Source organism: Nilaparvata lugens, chromosome 12 (assembly GCF_014356525.2).
Source record: "Nilaparvata lugens isolate BPH chromosome 12, ASM1435652v1, whole genome shotgun sequence".
NCBI lineage: Eukaryota > Metazoa > Arthropoda > Insecta > Hemiptera > Delphacidae > Nilaparvata > Nilaparvata lugens.
In genome coordinates this window covers 33184566-33204719 of record NC_052515.1, presented here as the reverse complement: position 1 = coordinate 33204719, position 20154 = coordinate 33184566, and the positions used below count along the sequence as shown (strand labels likewise).

General features: G+C 36.0%; 1 protein-coding gene across 1 annotated transcript in view; it reads right to left on the bottom strand.

Moving 5' to 3' along the window:
• LOC111053174 overlaps window positions 1-20154 on the bottom strand; it is a 60801-nt gene that overhangs the window by 33670 nt on the left and 6977 nt on the right. Inside the window, exons 3-8 of the mRNA XM_039438563.1 lie at window positions 19527-19693; window positions 17705-18067; window positions 12765-13003; window positions 8942-9098; window positions 5158-5451; window positions 1617-1856 (exon numbers count right to left, since the gene is read on the bottom strand). Of these exons, the coding sequence (XP_039294497.1) occupies window positions 1617-1856; window positions 5158-5451; window positions 8942-9098; window positions 12765-13003; window positions 17705-18067; window positions 19527-19693 (1460 nt within the window). The remainder of the gene's footprint in view (window positions 1-1616; window positions 1857-5157; window positions 5452-8941; window positions 9099-12764; window positions 13004-17704; window positions 18068-19526; window positions 19694-20154) is intronic.

Sequence of the window (20154 nt, the reverse complement as noted above, 5' to 3'; positions counted from 1 at the left end):
CTGAAAACATCTAGCCTGGCACTAGTATATAGTGCAGCAGAATACTTTTCATCAGTATGGAAGCACAGCACTCATACTAAGAAAATATACATCACCCTGAATGAGACGATGAGGAAAATAAGTGATACCATAAGACCACTGAAACTGAGTGGTTGCCTGTCCAGCATTGAGAAGAAAAGAAAGGACTTATCAGTTGATGAACCGCTTATCCTCCAGACAAGAGCTGCCACTGATGAAGGATATGCTGAATCCACCCCTTAAAAGATTGAGATCTAGGCATTATCTCCGACTGGCAGAAGTTGAGAGACAATATATTATAGAATTGTGGCGGCAGGAATGGTTTCAGGTCAACATTAAGAATAAGACGTTGGTGGAAGACCCATCTGTGCCTTTGCCTGGAATGGATTTGAAGAGGAAACTTTGGTGCAGGTTGAATCGCTTTCGTACATCTGCAGGCAGGTGTGCTCAAGCAAAGACTACTTGGGGCATAGCCACTGACCCCCACTGCACCTGTGGAGATGTGCAGACGATGCAGCACTTGGTGGAAGACTGCCCACTGTATTCCTATGAAGGGGGACTCAGGGGTATTCACCAGGCGGATGAGCGTGAAATGTCATGAAACATGTCATGGCAGGAGGGGACTGTGGGAGAGCTTGGCATTTGACCTACCAAAAATGAAGAAAACCCGACGAGACATATTTATGTTGAATATTATAAACCCTATCTGTACGTTTGATTCATTAGTTTGTCTATATGTTGTTGTTTGTGTGTTTTATTAATGAACTGGGCCTGAAAAAAGCATAAGCATATATATTATACCATTATCAATCTCTGGATAACTGAGGTCTAGTGTTTCCAATCTCTAGAGTTTACCAGAGATTGATATTGATAATGGTGTAACAACAGAGACCGGTATCTCGATTTTTATAAATTAGTGGTTGGACAATCTTTAGTCGTTTCAGTATTTAATTCCTCGTTCATACTAAAAACGTTCAAGTATTCCAGGAGTTGAGGCACTCAAGAATTCCAAATCACTTGTATCTGGAACTCACAAAGAATTAAAGATTCTTTCATCGAGTAATGAGTTCAAACATTTAAACTTTCAAGTCATGACTTTGGTGTGTTTTCACTAACGTTTTTCATGTAGATCACACTGTCTATAACCTTATTACCAAATTGCACTTCCTCATGCCTAGTCCACACTCTAACCAAGTCGCTTGGTAAGCTTGACCACGTTGGTCTTGCCAGCCACACTGTAATGTGATGAGAGACTGGATGGGATATATTATATTTGTGGATGCTCGGCTGGCCACACGCCCTCGCCCGCCTCGTCTTGACAAAAATCGGAGCGAAGGCAAGTGAAGGCGAGCGCTGACATATTAACCATCCACACTCTCGCGCTAGCCGTCATTTGTGGTACGCACTTGGCGAGAGTGTGGAAGCGGCAGCATCAATGAAGCTGATTCTCATCCAATGTTAGGATAATTCTCAGTGTCAGCCGATTATCGGTAAGTGTGAAAACGGCTATTGTTTACAAAGTTCTATATGTATCTGAAATTCTATGAAATTTTTTTCTCTTTACCTTTTATTATTTATCAATACAATTTATAAGTTACCTTGACAGCGAACTGAGCCTGCGCATTCTGCTGCTGCTGCTGCTGCTGTTGTTGGGGGTGAGCTAGGGTGAGGGGATGCTGAGGAGGAGGAGGTGTAGGGGTGGGAGGTGCCTGCTGTATTAGCACAGTGTGTTGGGGCTCAGTTCCCCCTCCCACTCCCACCACCATATCACTGCACGTTCCGTTCAACAGACCGTTCAACGTAATGTTCTGCATACTGGTTGCTGTATCGTTTTTCACCTAAAAATATCAACAATAAACGTTAAATTTCAACATAAAAATGAATGAATTGATACGTTTCCACCTGAAATGTCAACAGGAAACGTTAGATTAATAATGTATAAATACATGAAAATAGTTTTTAAAATTAAATTTGAAAAAAATCCATCATCTCAAATTTTCTACTGGGGGCTCTGGAAGTCTCGCACATACTCTTTACTCAACAACAGGAGAGGAATGTTGCGCTGCTGAGATGATTAGATTTCTTGGTGTTGACCTGCAGGGAAATGTTAAGTGGGATAGCCACGTAAAAGCATTGGATGTGAAATTGTCCAGTGCTATTTTTGCCTTGAAAACAATAGTCAGAGTGGCAAATAGAAAAACAGCACTAACTGTCTATCATGGCTATTTCATGTCTCACATCAGATACAGTATCTTATTCTGGGGCAGCAGCCAGACAAACCTTCAGAATATGTTCCGTAAGCAAAAGAAAGCAATCAGGGTTATTGAGGGAGCCGAATCTAGGATTTCATGTGGGCCAATTTTCAAAAAACTTAAATTATTAACAATTCCAGCCCTTTATTTTTTGGATATTGCATCTTTTGTTTACATTATTAATTCATGGATGATAACATTTCACACACATACCCCACAATACATAAAATGTTTACCCTCCAGTACCCCACTCATAGACTTTCGCTCTTGGAGGGGGGACCACATTATGCTGGGCTCAGAATTTTCAACTGTTTGACGGACGAACTTAAGAGTGTTGACAGTTATGGTAAATTTTATACAGCTCTCAAAGATATACTGACTGAATGCTGCCCGTATTCATTAAGAGAATGTTATGAGATCTTCTCATTGAAATCCTAGAGATCAGAAGTTATCCAGACGATTTTGTAAAATGAAAAACTTTCCCTCAATGGAGGGAAACCATATACTTGATATATTTGACATGTCGTACACCGTTTGAGCTGTGCTCATCATATGCGGTTTTATACGATGAAATAACAATAACAATAACAGTAATAATATTGTAGTACGGTTTGTTCACATATTAACAGCTCAATAAATGGGTAAGTTTTTCACCTGTAATGTCAACACAAAACGTACACGTTAAGCTGGCCTCCTGGCCACTAAAATTGTAGCAAGCAATGGAATAATATCATCACCACTGCTCAATTTATTTATAACTGACAACTGGATGGGAAACAACCAATAATTGGTAAAAATTATTGTAAAGGAATTATTGCAAGCAATGGAATAATATCATCACCACTGCTCAATTTATTTATAACTGACAACTGGATGGGAAACAACCAATTGTAAAGGAACAAAACCAAATTTTTACTCTAAGAAGCACCCTATCATCTCAAGATACCACTGCAATTACTAAATTATAGGGCAGTTTTAATACTCTTCAATTATTTATGCTTCAATCAAATGAAATTTGAAAATGAATTTCATGAAATTCAGGGACTGAATATTCTGTAAGGGCCAACGCAAACAGAATTGTCACATTGAATATTCAGTCTCATTACGTTTGCATAGAATGTTGCAACTTCAGACAATCTGGCAACGCTCATATATTTGGTCGACTGCAAACTGAAGTCTCGACTTATTTATTCATACCATTGAGCTCGATTCCCACTCATTATTTATTACTTTCCTTGCCCTACTACCATAGGTAAGGAAAGTATTGCTTTCCAAAAAAAATTAAGGTTCCCCAATTTCAAGTTTTCTATACGTTTCAAGGTCCCCTGAGACATGATTTTTGGGTGTTGGTCTGTGTGTGTGTGTGTATGTGTGTATGTCTGTGAACACGATAACTCCATTCCTAATTAACCGATTGACTTAAAATTTTAAACTTAAGGTCCTTATACCATGAGGACCCGACAATAAGAAATTCAATTAAATTCAATTCAAGATGGCGGATAATTACTAAAAAAACATGTTTTTCACGGTTTTCTCGAAAACGGCTCTAACGATTTTCTTCAAATTTATACCATGGATAGCTATTTATAAGCCCTATCAACTGACATGAGTCTCATTTCTGGGAAAATTGCAAGAGCTCCTTAATATTCTTGAGAAAAATGGCGGTTGATTACTAAAAAACCATGTTTTTCACGATTTTCTCAAAAATGACTTGACTGATTTATTTCAAATTCATACCCTATCAGCTCTATCAACTGGCATGAGTATTTTTCCTTGGAAACTAATGGGGTCCACCCCATCCTTGAGAAATGAACTTTGTAAACTCCTTCTCGTGCATGAGGTAGGTAGGTAGAGCAGTTCGTAAAAAGAACACATAGTCGAGATATTCATCTGTAGAACAGCCGTTTTGACGACTTTTAAAAAATCATCAAATTTCACAATTTACACAAAGGAAAATGTACTCTGAAAACAAATTATTTATACACATATACAGTAGTCTGATCATAGTTTCAAATATGTTGCCGCCAATCGTCATTATGTTATTCCTCTAAATTATTCTCGTTTAAGAATGAGGCTCACAGTTCAATGAGCAAGGAAAGTTGTGTGAGTGTACCACACCAGATTTTTTTGTAATTGCTGTTATTAATAGAACTCGAGACATCGAATCATAAACTGTTAATAAGCTTGTTGGCACTTAGCATAGCGTTTCAACAACCATCGATATATTTCCACCTGTATGTCATCAATAATTTCCCTGAAGCAGTGATTGAACTTCATTCATTCTCTCCTACCAGTTGTTTTTTTCTGTCAATCTTAATTTTACTCTCCAATTTGATATGAGTGGGAATAGTCCTATTGGAACCCATGAAAATATTTTTCACTGATACTGAACGTGGAAGTCCAGCTTAAACTGTAAGACTGGGTACACACCGATTAGTCAAGACAAAACTAGTCATGTTTAGTCACAATAATTCACTAAGTTGCTTATGAAGTCATGTCTAATTGCAATGACTAATCAGTGTGAGTAGCGTCATAAGCCACAATGTGAAGTATTGTGACTAAACGTGACTAGACTTGTCTTGACCAACTAGTGTGTGCCTAGCCTAAGGCTGGGCACACACCGATTAGTGAAGACAAAACTAGTCATGTTTAGTGACAATAATTCATGTCTAATTACAATGACTAATCAGTGTGAGTTGCGTCATAAGCAACAATGTGAAGTATTGTGACTAAACGTGACTAGTCTTGTCTTGACTAATCGGTGTGTGCCCAGCCTAATACCATAGAGAAACAATAGCGTAATTATTACGCTATTATTTCTCTATGCTAATACTAATTGTATTCTTGTATTCTATCAAACTTCTACTAGAAGAAATCTATAATTCACCTGCTGTTGTTGTTGCTGCTGCTGTTTCCTAACCACCTGTTGCAACACCTGCTGCAACAACTGTTGCTGTTGCCTCTGTTGTTGTTGTTGTTGCTGCTGCTGCTGTTGTAACTGCTGTTGCTGTTGCAACTGTTGCTGCTGCTGTTGCAACTGTTGTTGCTGTTGCTGCTGCTGCTGTTGCAATTGTTGTTGCAACTGTTGTTGCACCAGCTGATGCCTCAACTGTTGCAGCTGTTGTTGCTGCTGCTGCTGTTGCTGGAGTTGTTGTTGTTGTGCGGCAGCAGCTGCTGCTCTCTGTTGGTGGAAAAGAAGGATACATGTTACTAAAAACAGTACAACTAAAGAAAGTACAGACACTTGAGATCAAAATTCTAGGTTGTTCATGATTTATTTTATATTGCAAATAAAGATTGCCACTTTACAAGCCTTGAAATTTGGCTTCGGAATTATACTGATTACAATCAAACGTAGTAAACAGCAGGAGAAATCTGGAGGCGTTGATTACTGGTAAAATACTGTTCAAGAAGGGAAACTCGTTGCTCTTGGCAAAACGACATGCTTATATTACAGTACACAGCACAATACTGCAGACCTGTTGTAAACTGTTCACATTAAATAACTTCTCAAATCTCTTATCTAAATTTGGGAGAGGAATAGCACAAGGTTACCTTACTTTTCCTCTCCCTACCATTCTGATAATTCACTTATTGTATGAATAAGTGAAGAATAATAATAATAATCAGATATATGTGTTAATCTTTGGTGAAAACAGAAATTTTAAACTTAACCTCACTTTGGACTATTTATGTGCCAAAATCAAGGAATTGAAGAAGTTTTGGGCAATCGCCTGTTTCTCTTTCCAAATATCGTGTTTGTGACTGTTCTAATAAATAAATAAATAATATTTTTTTATACATGAATAGTGATGTTATCTTGCAGTAGCCACACACCAGATATGAAAACCCCACTTTTTACAGACATGTTTATTTTGATGTGCGAGACATAATGAACTCACTGCAGTCCTTCCTAGTCAAACGCGTTTTGATACTGTTATTTCAAAATCAATAGCTCAAAATTTTGAGGTATAAGTATTCCTCAAATACTATATATAATATAGGAAGGTTTTCCTAGTACATGGATATCCATAGTTGGAAAAACCCTTCAATCTTCCACCCTGATTTGCACCACTTTCTTTTTATTTTTTTAATGTGTATTGTTGTTGTTTGCATGTATTCTTTTTGTTAATCTCTGGATCAAACTTGTATGTGTGTGTAAAAATAAATTGAAAAAAATAATACTAAACAATTCTACATAATTTTTTAGTATATCGGATTAGGAATACGTATGTATAACGAGAACCCATCAGAGAAGCCTTCTTTTCAATAAAGTCTTCTCCGATTGATTATTGAGACATATAATCATGATAGGAATTTAACAAGCGTTTGGGCAATCGGGCCTCAATCTGAGAACACTGCTAGCACAAGCCAATACAGCATTGTCATATCCAGTCACATGGACTTTTGTATGACAGAGAACTGTCATTTCACACAATCTGGCAACGTTGATATGTGATCGACTGGATGATGACGTCTCAAATTATTCAATTCAGTTATTCAATATAGTTGAGATTAAGTGGTAGAGAACTCCGCCAAATAAAGAATATTTCCATTTCAATTCAGAGTCTGGAAGGAAGATGATCGAAATATATCTTATTGTGAGTGATAACATAGAGAAGAGATAGCATAAGAAGATATCCCATAGTATAGGGCGTTTATGTTTCAAATTTCACTGTTAACTCAAGCCGATAGTCCTAGTAGTTCTTTTTTTGTGAAGCTATGTAACGTTGGTAGTCTCTCATACTGTGCCGTTCTCACACTCTCACCAGGCCAAAACAGTAATAATTGATAGTAGTCGACAGTGATCGGCTTGAGTTAAGAAAAGATAGGCTTGAAATTTGGAACATAAACGACCTATACCATGGGATATCTTCTTATGCTATCTTTTCTCTATGGTATCACCACACATGATACAGAATCACCACATATACTGTATCATATGTATGCATCACACGTGATACAATACCACCACAATATGATACAGTATCATCTGAACTTGATACACAACACCATCGTTTGATACAAAACTTCCAAACTCTGAATTAATTCTACAAACCATAGGAAATCTTCTTATGCTATCTTTTCTCTACAGTATCACCACACATGATACAGAATCCTATACTATTAAACGAGCAACTTCTGTTTATATGTTTAGATGTTTATATGTTTGTATTTCACCGGATCTCGAAAAAGGCTTTAACAATTCTCACGATATTCAGGACATAGTAGGTTTATAATATGAAGATTCGATTGCACTAGGTCTCATTCCTGAGAAAACTCGCTGAAGGGCATTAAAAGGATAGGTATTATTCATCCTTGGAAAAACAGATGATAATAATTATTTCGTCGTCTGTTGGTGATGGAAGTGAGTGAGCGAGTTCATGTGTGTGGAACTGTGTCAAAATTATGACTCAGCTGTTGAACTTTTGTAATCATTCAATCAGGTACTTAGTGCCGGTTGCAAAAAAGCCGGGCTATTCTAATTCCTGATTAATTCCAGTAGATCCATCTTTTTGAAATGGTCTTCTCTGATTTGGTTCACGTGAAGTTAATCAGGATTAAAATTTAACCGGCTTTTGTGCAACTGGGCCTTTGTGAGGAAAATTATTGCATTCCTCCGGGAATTAATCTCAATTTACTGTGATTAGATAGAACATTTCTGTATGAATGTTATTATAATTTCTTCTTTCGTAATAATTTTTTATGCTTTTGTGTTCCAGAGCGAAGCTCGGTCCCCGATATTCACTACATAATACAGAATATTATACTGTATCATATGTATGCATCACACATGATACAGTATCACCACAATATGATACAGTATCATCTGAACTTGATAAACAACAGCACAATTTGATACAAAACTTCCAAACTCTGAATGAATTCTACAAGACATGGGGAATCTTTTTATGCTATCTTTTCTCTATAGTATCACCACACATGATATAGTATCATCTGAACTTGAAACAGTATCACCACAATATAATACAGTATCATCTCAACTTGATACACAACACCATAATTTAATACCAAACTTCCAAACTCTGAATGAAATCTACAAAACATGGGAAATCTTCTTATGCTATCTTTTCTCTATGGTATCACCACACAAGATACAGTATCACCACACATGATACAGAATCACCACATACTGTATCATATGTATACAGCACACATGATACAGTATCACCACAATATGATACAGCATCATCTGAACTTAATATACAACACCATAATTTGATACAAAACTTCAAAACTCTGAAAGAATTCTACAATCTATGAGATATCTTCTTATGCTATCATTTCTGTATGGTATCACCACACATGATACAGTAACACCACAATATGATACAGTATCATCTGAACTTGATACACAACAGCGCAATTTGATACTAAACTTCCAAACTCTGAAAGAATTCTGCATAGCAAGGGAAATCTTCTTATGCTATCACCACACATGATACAGTATCACCACACAGTATCAACACATATGATACAGTATCATCTGAACTTGATACAGTATCACCACATATGATACAGTATCATCTCAGCTTGATACACAACACCATAATTTGATACAAAACTCCCAACTCTGAATGAATTCTACAAACCTTGGGAAATCTTCTTATGCTATCTTTTCTCTTTATTGTGATAATTAATTATCTCACCTTTGCCTCCCGCTCCTTTGTTCGCATGCACATGACACGAGGTGGTTGGTTGGGCAGCTTATGCGTGATTCTCACTGGTTTGCGCACTTCTTTCGTGAACGATTCTAAGTAGTTCTGCACGAATTTGTCAAAGTGCACGCGCGATGCTAAACTAAAACTGCAACATCAAATCAAATCATATTTATTATCCTGACTAAACAAACACAGTACAATATTGAAATAATTCACTATCACTATCTACAGTCAGGTTCAGTCTTAGAAGGTTTAGATCACATCCATTGTTGTCAATCTTTGTTACAAGAATTTAATGTGAAACATATCTCAATTCAGAGAGAGAAATAAAGAGGCCAGTACGTTTGAACTTGTAAGATAAGGGGAAAGATGTCATACACCTTCCGATTACCGATTAAGAAGGCACTGGCTGACGATTCGATTCATATGACTATGTACAATACGAAGTTATTATGATGAGAGTAAACAAAAAATAAAGTGTTATAATTTTTTATCAATGAGTTAATTTATTATTAAAAAACCCTAAGGATGCAACAGAATGGTTTAGAAGATAAATACCATTGCTCGACGTTCTGGATTTTCATTTCATATATCTCGCTCCAGAACGGTAAGCCATTATAACTTTCCTTTAAGTAGAGCTCAAAGACTTTTCAATACTTATTCGGAGCACTTGGAAATCTTCTGGTTCTCCCCTTCCAAATTCCGAAGCATTTCATATGATTTAGTCTTGTAGTATGTGGTCCATCTTTCGTGATTTGCGCTTGCATTTCTTTTATTCAATTATTCTCATAAACGCTAGTGGTAGTACATTACACAGATTTTTCTCCTCTTGTCTATATACTAGTAATGATCATAGTTTACTAAGGTATGTGAGCATTTTTTCTTATTGAATTCAGTTACTGTATTTTTATTATTCTATATACGACTGTATATTTCTTCTATTTTTCGTCTTATTTCATTCTCATAATTTTATAATTAGCTATTTTTATAATTTATTATTTTCTCATATTTTCTATCTTCTTTTTATTGAAAATTGCATTATATTGGAAATTATTGTATAGTGTGAAGGAGGCAAAATGGGTTTTTACCTGTTGTCTCCGTGAATAAATAAATAAATTACGTTCTAAGTTCAAAAAGATCAATCAGATTCTTTACTAAATTTCATCACATTACAAATAAAAATTACGAATTACCATAACCATTTACACCAGGATAAGATTAGCCTATATTTACAAGCGAGATTTAAGATTGATGGTACCAACACTAGCACTAGAGATATACTTTGCTAGAAGTGCCAAACAATCAAATTCAACAAAGCAGAAACATCGCAAAATAAAAGCTTTCATGTCAATAGCTGTAGGCTAAGTTAGTTGGAAAGCAACAAAATGAATTAGGTCATAGATGAGAAAAAGTCAATACTAGAAAAGCTTTTGGTGAATTAAGATGATGAAACAAATTATTAGTTTAGAAGATGAATTAATTAGTAGACAAAACAATCATTACAATCTTTTAACATTTGTTCTATTTTACAAATATGAAAATAGTGGATCAATCTAAATAAATATTAGATTGTGAATTAGATTTATAAAAAGCAAAGGAAATAACTAGTTTAATCAGCTATAAATAACAATGCATTAGTTAGTAGGCTAACTATTGAAACTGAAGTCATTTTGCTAACTGACAAACACTTAGCACCCATTTACTATAAAAGGCGGTGGTTACAGATTACTGAAACAATGCGTTTCTATCTTTTCCACTGGTCTATCCCAATCAGAACTTTATGATCTGTAATTGACGACGGTTTGGCATTTCTCTTAATGTTTAAATGTTTATATGCTGCGCATTTACGGCAAAACGCGGTAATAGATTTTCATGAAATTTGACAGGTATGTTCCTTTTTAAATTGCGCGTCGACGTATATACAAGGTTTTTGGAAATTTTGCATTTCAAGGATAATATAAAAGGAAAAAGGAGCCTCCTTCATACGCCAATATTAGAGTAAAAATCAGACTATAGAATTATTCATCATAAATCAGCTGACAAGTGATTACGCAGATGTGTGGAGAAGCCAGTCTATTGCTGTATTTCCATAAGGTCTATAGTTTCAATGTGGATGAGAATACTGCGTGAGGTCTACTGTTCACAGAACTACTAGTTGTATTTACAAATAAATAAATATAATCAGAGAGAAAATATAGCATAAGAAGATATCCCATGGTATAGGGCGTTTATCTTTCAAATTTCACTGTAAAATCAAGCTGGACTTCCAGATAAGCAGTGTCTCAATATTCGGATTACAGTAAAATAACCTTGCAAGGTTATTCGTGCTCTGAAGGTGCTTGACTTCCGATAGTTCTTGTAGTTCTTTTTCGTAAAGCTATGTGACGCTGGTAGTCTCTCATACTGTGCCGTTCTTACACTCTCACCTCAACAAAACAGTAATAATAGACAGTAATCGGCTTGAGTTAACTAAAGATTTGCTTGAAATTTGGAACAAAAACGACCTATACCATGGGATACCTTCTTATGATTAAAACACTTCATTCACATGGACTACATTTTAAACTAATAAAAACAATATAAAACTCTTGAAGCACCCTTTATTTAAAAAAAAACTTTTAAATAGTTCAATCACTAGTTTCGGTGATCACACCATCGTCAGGTTATAAAATAAATCTATATTAGAATATAAATGTATATTTTATATTCTAAAATAAATCTATATTTGAATATAAATTTATATTTTATATTCTAAAATATAGATTTATTTACCTGACGATGGTGTGAAATTAGTTGTTGAACTATTTTAAAGTTTTTTTATTTAAATAAAGGGTGCTTCAAGATTTTTATATTCTTCTTATATCTTTTCTAGAAGATCCTCCCTGCACACGGACAAATCATCCACGCAGGGAGTTATATTCTTTATATTTATTATTGTTACACTATTTATTTTGTAAAAATGTCTTTTTTGATGAATAAATTGAATTTAAATTTGAATTCCTCAATGATAAAATAGTTTTTATAAAAATGTAGGTGGAGGAAAAATGTTGTGTATATCACGAGTGAAAAATGTTTTTTCTCCCTCAAGAAAATTGTTGCCCTCGGCTTCGCCTCGGGCTTCAAACTTTTCCCTCAGGGAGAAAAACAGTATGGTTAGAACGTAAACAGCACAGTGCGTCTTATCGCTTCTAAAGTGTGAGATAAATTACTTTTAACACGGCTCTTTCTCGAAGACGGAGAGGTCCGATGCTCTATCCTACACTAATCACTCCCACTACCTAGCAGCATTCTCCTTCTTTTGTGACTGTGTGAGAGAGCTTTGCAACGCGTCGCACCAACACTCACCTCCATCTATTGCTGGCAATGTTCCAAGTAGTGTACTGGTCAGCAGGTATATTGGTTTGTGTATGTTACAGAGATGTTTTCATCACAAGAACATGAAGCAAAATGACACGGCACATCCAATTGTGCGCAGGATGTCCGTCTGTGACTATGCTACAAACTGTGGAGGGAGAAATGGGTTTCTCCTCTTCATGTTAAAAGTAATTTATGTCGCACTTTAGTTCCCCCCTCTCACTCTCTACCTAGCTCTGTCTATCTCCGAGGAGGAGGAGGGTGCTATCTCCCGGCAAAGCGGAGTGAGACCCCAGTCATCGTTCGCAACGTTACAACCGTATCAAGTAAGTCAATCCGCATTTTATGTATTTTCCTCGATCCTCCATATTCTGTTAACCCCTCAAAGTTACCCCGCGTTGTTCACAGTACTTTTCACTCTAGATATACAAATAACTATTTTTCTGTAGGTACTTACCTAGACGAAGTTCCATTCTTTCCACCCTCCGTGTAATCCCTATCTATATACAATTGTCCGATAAATTCACAGTTAGACAGCCTTTGGAATAACGATAATCTAGCGCGGTAAACAGTCTTGTTTTCTTGGACAGCCTCGAGGATGTACTCCTCTAGCAGCACGGGCGTGAAGTCCAGTGTCAGGATGGGGTAGTCGAACGACCTAGCCTTGCTCAGGTCGGGGGTGCCTAGCTCCACATCCTAAAACACAAGAAATTACGATATTTCATTATTTTATAATTAGTATTTTTCATACAACAGATCACTACTCAATTACTTGAGAAAACAACAACCTTAGGGGTTTTCTGTTTTTTTCCGATCATTGTATTGTCTCGGCTGATCTAATAATTAGATGAATTTAGCTGAGACTTATGATATTTATTGCAATACTATAGGGGTATTCACAATGTTGGAGTTAGCTGGCTAAGTCGAGCTATTCGCTATCTCCAGCTATTTGCTAAGTCTGTGTTAACTCAATGCTATAGTGGTACGTTAGAAAAAAAATAACAGACGAGATAGCAGATAGCGCAGGTTTGAGTCCGCTAACTCTGTTAAAACGGCAGCCATATTATGTTTATAATCTTACTTTTGAGTTATAATAAACTTTGAGTTACACAAATTATCCACTTGGATCGCTACTGCAGTTAGCTAATAGCAAGGTCTTTAAAATACAGGTCATGACACTATTGTTGTGAGCAGCCATTTTATGGGGTCTGTAAGGCGGTACATTTGAAAATCCAATCCAATTCAATTTGATCGTAACAAAATTATGCATTTTAAAAACAATATTCTAGTTCAGATAATATGTGAATTCAGGTTTTCCATTTTTTAATTATGAAATTTCAATAATAAAAGCTTTAATTATTCATTTATTTATTATTAAAAACTGTTCTTATTCTTGTAAATCAAGGATTATGATTCAAAAGGCATTGGGACAAGACAGAAATATTTCAAAAAGAGTTTAAGTTCCCGATCAATTGAATCTAAAAATCAACAATTCAGTTCCTAGTTGGAATCTAATTTATTATTATTCTGTCGATGATTTATTTTACAATTCAAAGCCAAGCAGTATCCCTTGAACAATATTACAAAATAACACATCATGTTGTTCAATCCATAATGATAACAGCTGATAAATTTGAAAATATTGGTAAACTAGGACCCCATAAAATGGCTACTCACAACAATAGTGTCATGACCTGTATTTTATAGACCTTGGCTTATAGCAGTTGGTTTTAGATGGGGCGTTCACAATCCAGAGTTATCAAATAGCACTTTAGCTGGCTAAAACAACATTGTGAATACCCCTCTTGAGAGAATGAATTTCCATAAAAAATAAGAATACACTTAAATCTTCATTATTATTTATTTATTCAGCTTATAACAGATAAAGCTCATTAGTTTTAAATGCCTGCAAATGCACTTTATATTTCCAATTTCTTCGAGATATTGTGTTGTGTTTACTTTACTTTCATTATTCATCATATGGAAAGGCAATGATGGATTGGAAAGCTTCCTAACCTTTTAAGCTATTCATCATAGCTTCCTAAAGGTGCGTACAGATACACGCGCCGCGAACATAAGCAATTCACTTTTAGTCATCTGACAATATCTGTATTTTTAAAGAAACGGTAAGATACAGATATAAAAAGCTTGGCATCAGCTGATTAAAAGTGAATTGCTCATGTTCGCGGCGCGTATATCTGTACGCACCTTAAGGCTCAACTCACACTTACGCGACTCAGGTCGAGAAGAGACTCGACTCAAGTCGAGAGCATGTGCTTCCGAATGGTGACACTCATACCAGTCGATTCTAGTCTCCGCGAAGTCACCATTTGGAAACACATGCTCTCGACTTGAGTCGAGTCTCTTCTTGATCTGAGTCGCGTAAGTGTGAGTTAAGCCTTATACAGTGGTATGCACACAGTTATTGGGTTTGAAAGTAAAATCTCCAAAGATATAGTAGTAATTACAACCGCTATATTCTGATAGTTTTATTCAAATTGGGAAGAAGAGAACAAAAAGAGGACAAATTGGGAGAAGTGAGGAAGAAGGTGTATATTTACATCTAGTATGTTTCAATTTGAACATTATTTTTACATAGCATTGTAATTTCAATAAAATAAGAACCAAGAAGTAGACTAATATTCTTAAAATAATACTTCCATTCCGTAGCAAAAGTGTTCAAATCGATTGAGTTTCAACTTGGTTAGGTTGATCTATTTATTTACTGGTACATAAATCATGACAGAATTATTTGGGAGAGAAGCAACAGGGTTATAGCCCAAAACTGCTTCTCTACCGATTTTGATAAATAGCCAAATGCAGTCCAAAATTAGGTTATGTATCTTCCAATATTCTTTACAGAAATGTTCAGTTTGAATAGTACTTTACGTAACAAGTCCGGTAACGATAATTTACCGCATAAGTATGATTGTTTCTGCCCGAAACGTAGTTGAGGGCAAAATTATCATACGAATGCAGTAAATAAGTTACCGTGCAAGTTACGTACAATATTTTTTGTCATACTTATCTGAGAAAGAATAATATTGCTGAGAAACAGAAACCATTACCTGCTGCTGCTCGAGCTACTGCATTCTATAAACATGACCTAGCCTGTACCGCCTAGTTCATAACAGACTTCGAGCTCAAATAAAATGATAAAGGCCAAAATTATAAGATTTCAGATGAGTTCTTATAACTTATGAAACTCCTTAAATGAGTTCTTTAATTGTTTGAGTTAGTAGCCTATATTAATTACTCAGATGTTATTGGGACTCAGTAGAGTCCTAACATAGGCCTACTCGACTGTAAAGAGAACATATGATCTCTTTACAGTATAGTATGCTGTAATGAAAATCACATGTTTTATTTTCTGCAAACAGCTGTTTACCGGCTTGATTTAATGCATGGAAAACAGCTGCAATTGAGTAAGTATGACAAAAAATATATTATATGGGCCTACGGCACCAAAATTTCGAATTTAGATGGATTAGACACAAAATAACAACAAAATAGCAATCTAGTGGTAATCTATTTATCTAGTGGTAAATAGCGTTACAAACTTCGGTCTGCTAGGACCGCCTGGGTTATGGGTTCGAATCCCGCTGATGGCATGGACGCCGAGTATCGGCAACGCTTTTATCCACTGTTATTATAACGTGGACTTCACTGTACCATGAAACCAAAGTTAGTGGACAGAAGGTTGGTCACTCATTTATAGTCATATAGTGAGGTCCACGTTATAATGGCAGTATTTGATCAACTTTGGTTTTGCTATCCTTGTCTATCATTCGACAAAGCCGGTGGTACTATCATTTTCTAGGTCCACAACGTACTCTGTTTTTGACAGGGTTGAAATATAATTAATAAATGCAGAGAATCAGCATAGCTATTCTCCTATCTTTATTCACTGCCATTATAACGTGGACCTCACTATAGCCACCTCTAATACAAGGCCCCGGCCTACGATATTGCAACGTCGCAGTGTAGGCCTAGAATCTAACATATGATTGGTGAAAAAGATCAGCTGGTATTTTTTAAAACCTTTTTCACCAATAATGTGGTTAGATTCTAGGCCTACACTGCGACGTTGCAATATCGTAGGCCGGGGACTTGTATTAGAGGTGGCTATGGTATAGTATTCAAGTTGACATGCAATTGGAGTGGGGGAGCTGCAGCCGTGACGTAGGCTGTAGTACAGAGTAGGCAGAATATCGCATTCTTGAAAATCATACGGTGACGTATAGTCAAATTATATAACACAAACATGTTCTGACATGCAAGCTTTCTGTTTCTGCTTTACAATAATAATAAAAATATTCAAATAATACAATAATTTTTGCCACCTCCAGCCGTATTTTTCAGATAGTTGATATAAATATTTATAATAATAATTATTGTTTTTTTATGATTGTCTCATCTTTGTACTGTTTTCTGTGTTTTGGTGAAATAAATTGATTTGAATTGAATTGAAATTGAATTTAAAAGCAAAAACCCCACCTCCAACCAACCCTTTTAAACCCTTAAGGTTTCTTTATCTTCTAGGTTATGTTTGTGTTTTGTAGTTTGACTATACATCAGCTTGTGAATTTCGGGGATGAGATAATTATTTTGATTCTCGTAGAACATGTGCTCGATACCAGCATATTGTGTTCAGTGCATTTATTTGAATCAAATGCATCGGATTTATCGGGATCGGTTGATTGCAATGCATTGGTTTCTCAAGATTGTTTTATGGGTTAATCTGAAATTATAGTATAACGTTGTCTACTAACGCTTTTCCAGCTTATTATCTTTTTCATGTCACGTTTTGCTCAAGATTGTTTTATAAGTTAATCTGAAATTATAGTATAACGTTGTCTACTAACGCTTTTCCAGCTTATTATCTTTTTCATGTCACGTTTTGCTCAAGATTGTTTTATAAGTTAATCTGAAATTATAGTATAACGTTGTCTACTAACGCTTTTCCAGCTTATTATCTTTTTCATGTCACGTTTTGCTCAAGATTGTTTTATAAGTTAATCTGAAATTATAGTATAACGTTGTCTACTAACGCTTTTCCAGCTTATTAACTTTTTCATGTCACGTATTTAGATCCTTGAAAAACTTTCAACTTCATTTTATTCATACAAGTTAAATGAACTTAAAATATTTAACATTATCATTAGAATCGGAGATTCATTTGCTATAAGTACCAAGAATTTTAAAGTTGTAGGTCAATCTTGAGGGGATTAAACGACGATGTATTTGAAGATACAGTGAATAAACTGTATGCTCAGTGTGGTTACTCTATCACTTTTTTACTACACGTGACGTCACGCTGGCGTTCCCCCCACCACTTTGAATCTTACACCTGTGAGTGATCAACCTTCTGTTGCCATAAAACCACAGATCACTCACCTGTATCCTAACCGCCGCCGCTCCAACACCAGCCTCCCGCGTTGCTTTCGCCGTCGCAGCAGCAGCACGAGCCCCTCGCCTCGCCTTGAGCCACCTTGCCAGCTGCGTGGTCGGCCCGACACTGATCGTCTCCAACTCCTGCAGCCGACGTCGCTTGCGGTCGATGCGCAGAGCCGATGCGCGAAGCTCAGTCGGTGGCAGCGACCTCACCTGCAATCCGTTGACGGCAAACGCCAGCGAGGGCGCGGGTTCAAGGCACAGCGGGCCCTGAGTGGCTAGCACCACCTGGCTCTCGGCCAATAGCGCCTCGTCCGCCGACCACTCGTTCTTCGCCGTCAACAGGTTCACGTCGTTTATTACGCTCTGCAAAACAACCAATAAATAGTATAGATTCGGTTAAAAATAATAAATTAATTAATTTTTCACTCCGTCAACAGGTTCACGTTCTTTATTAGCCTACGCTCTGAGAACAACCAATACATTCTTGAGGTGATTGAAATAGACACGACAAAAAAGACACGGAAAGAGATAGGAGAGCAGATGGATCAAGATTCTTTTCCTCCACCTACTGTCAAAAGTACTTACTTTACTCCCTGAAACATGATACTAAAGTGTCACTTTTTCGCTCTCGGTAGTAAAAAACAGAAAAACTCCCTAGGGAGGAAAAGTGACTCCATTTAAATAACATGGGAAGCATCTCTATTTTAAAAACGTACATTTGGAATAGGTCAGAAGGTCTAAGCTCAGATGAGGAAGCATGTAGAGTAGTCATTAAACCAACTAAATTCAATACCTCAACCAGACATTTGATCGATATATAAAATTTATATTTGTATGCTGAAATTATTATTACAAACTTCATATCACTACACTAGGCTTCGCCTCGGGCTTCAAACTTTTCCCTCAGGGAGAAAAAACAGCACTTTTCACTCTAGATATACAAATAACTATTTATTCATATTTTTTACAATGAAGCACAGATCGGGAGAGAAAAACTAAGAATACTATGTACTATTTTTTTAATGAAAATAGCACTACAGGGTGCTACTATCAGTTAAGAAGAGTTAAGTACGCTGCATACATGTGAAATAGTAGCTTCCACTAGCTGTCGTGAGTCTGCAAGCAACCAATAATTTAATAATTTCAAATGGTTGCAAATAAATAGAAACGAAGAGGAATAAGAGAAAGAGGTACAACAGAAATTAAGAATTACCTTAGAAAACAAATGAAAATAAGTGAAAACCATTGGCGTAAACTGTTAGGCTAGGCGCACACCAATTAGTCAAGACAAGACAAGACATGATTAGTCACAATACTTCACATAGTTGTTTATGACACAAGTAACACTGATTAGTCATTGCAAATAGACATATCAACTATGTGAAGTTGATTTGTGACTAATCATATCTTGTCTTGTCTTGATCAGACACGTTCAGTCACAATACTTTACATAGTTGCTTATGAAGACATGTCTAATTGCAATGACTAATCAGTGTGTGTTGCCTCATAATCAACTATGTGAAGTATTGTCTGATCATGTCTTGTTAGGAGGTACTGGGTTCGATTCCCGGGCTGACAAATAATTTTTGAATAGTTGCGGCGCTCATCGAATTTCCATCTAGCTGTTCACCCTGTTGTCAGTATTTGCAGTAGCAGAAGTCTTCGGGGTGAATTACAGCATTCAATTTGGATTTTTGTTTAATAATAAAATTGTTGATTCATTAGCATTTGAATAATTGCAGCATCTCAGTAATTTCCATCTATTTAATACTCTTGTAAGGATAATATTTATGAGATGATTTGGTGCTTTGTTTCAGCTTACCTGAGTGGAAGGTCGCAGTAAAACATATCTATCACAGTGAGCATTATTTGTTGGATGTTTCAAGTCTTGTATCTGTACAATAACACAGCCACTATAAAACAAATTCGAGTGCGTCTGCTCTAAACAATCCGTTAATATCGGGGGCAGTTCTTCATTATCTATATAATCTGAAACACAAATACATACAATCATTAGACGTTTTGTATTAAAAAATTATCTACATAGAACAAGAAAACGTATTGAGATATTATTTCAATAAAGAACAGTGTCTACTAATTATTTTTCATCGTGAATGATACCCAAATAATCGTTTTATCTGTGCGTGGGTGATTTGATGAGGTTTATGTCACCGGCAAGATACGAACCAGGCGATGCTAGAATACTGGAGGATGTAACCAGACATAATTGATTGATTGATTGAGTACTTTATTTATGTAGATTACAATATATACTGGCTTATACACTTATATACAATAGCTTACAATACAGCAAAATTATAGATGAATTTACATAATATAGACTAAGAAAATAACTATTGAACTGTATATGATATGAAAAAGCAATTTGTAATATAATAACTATAGATAATAATCATATTGTTATGCATCTACATAAATTGGCGGAGCTT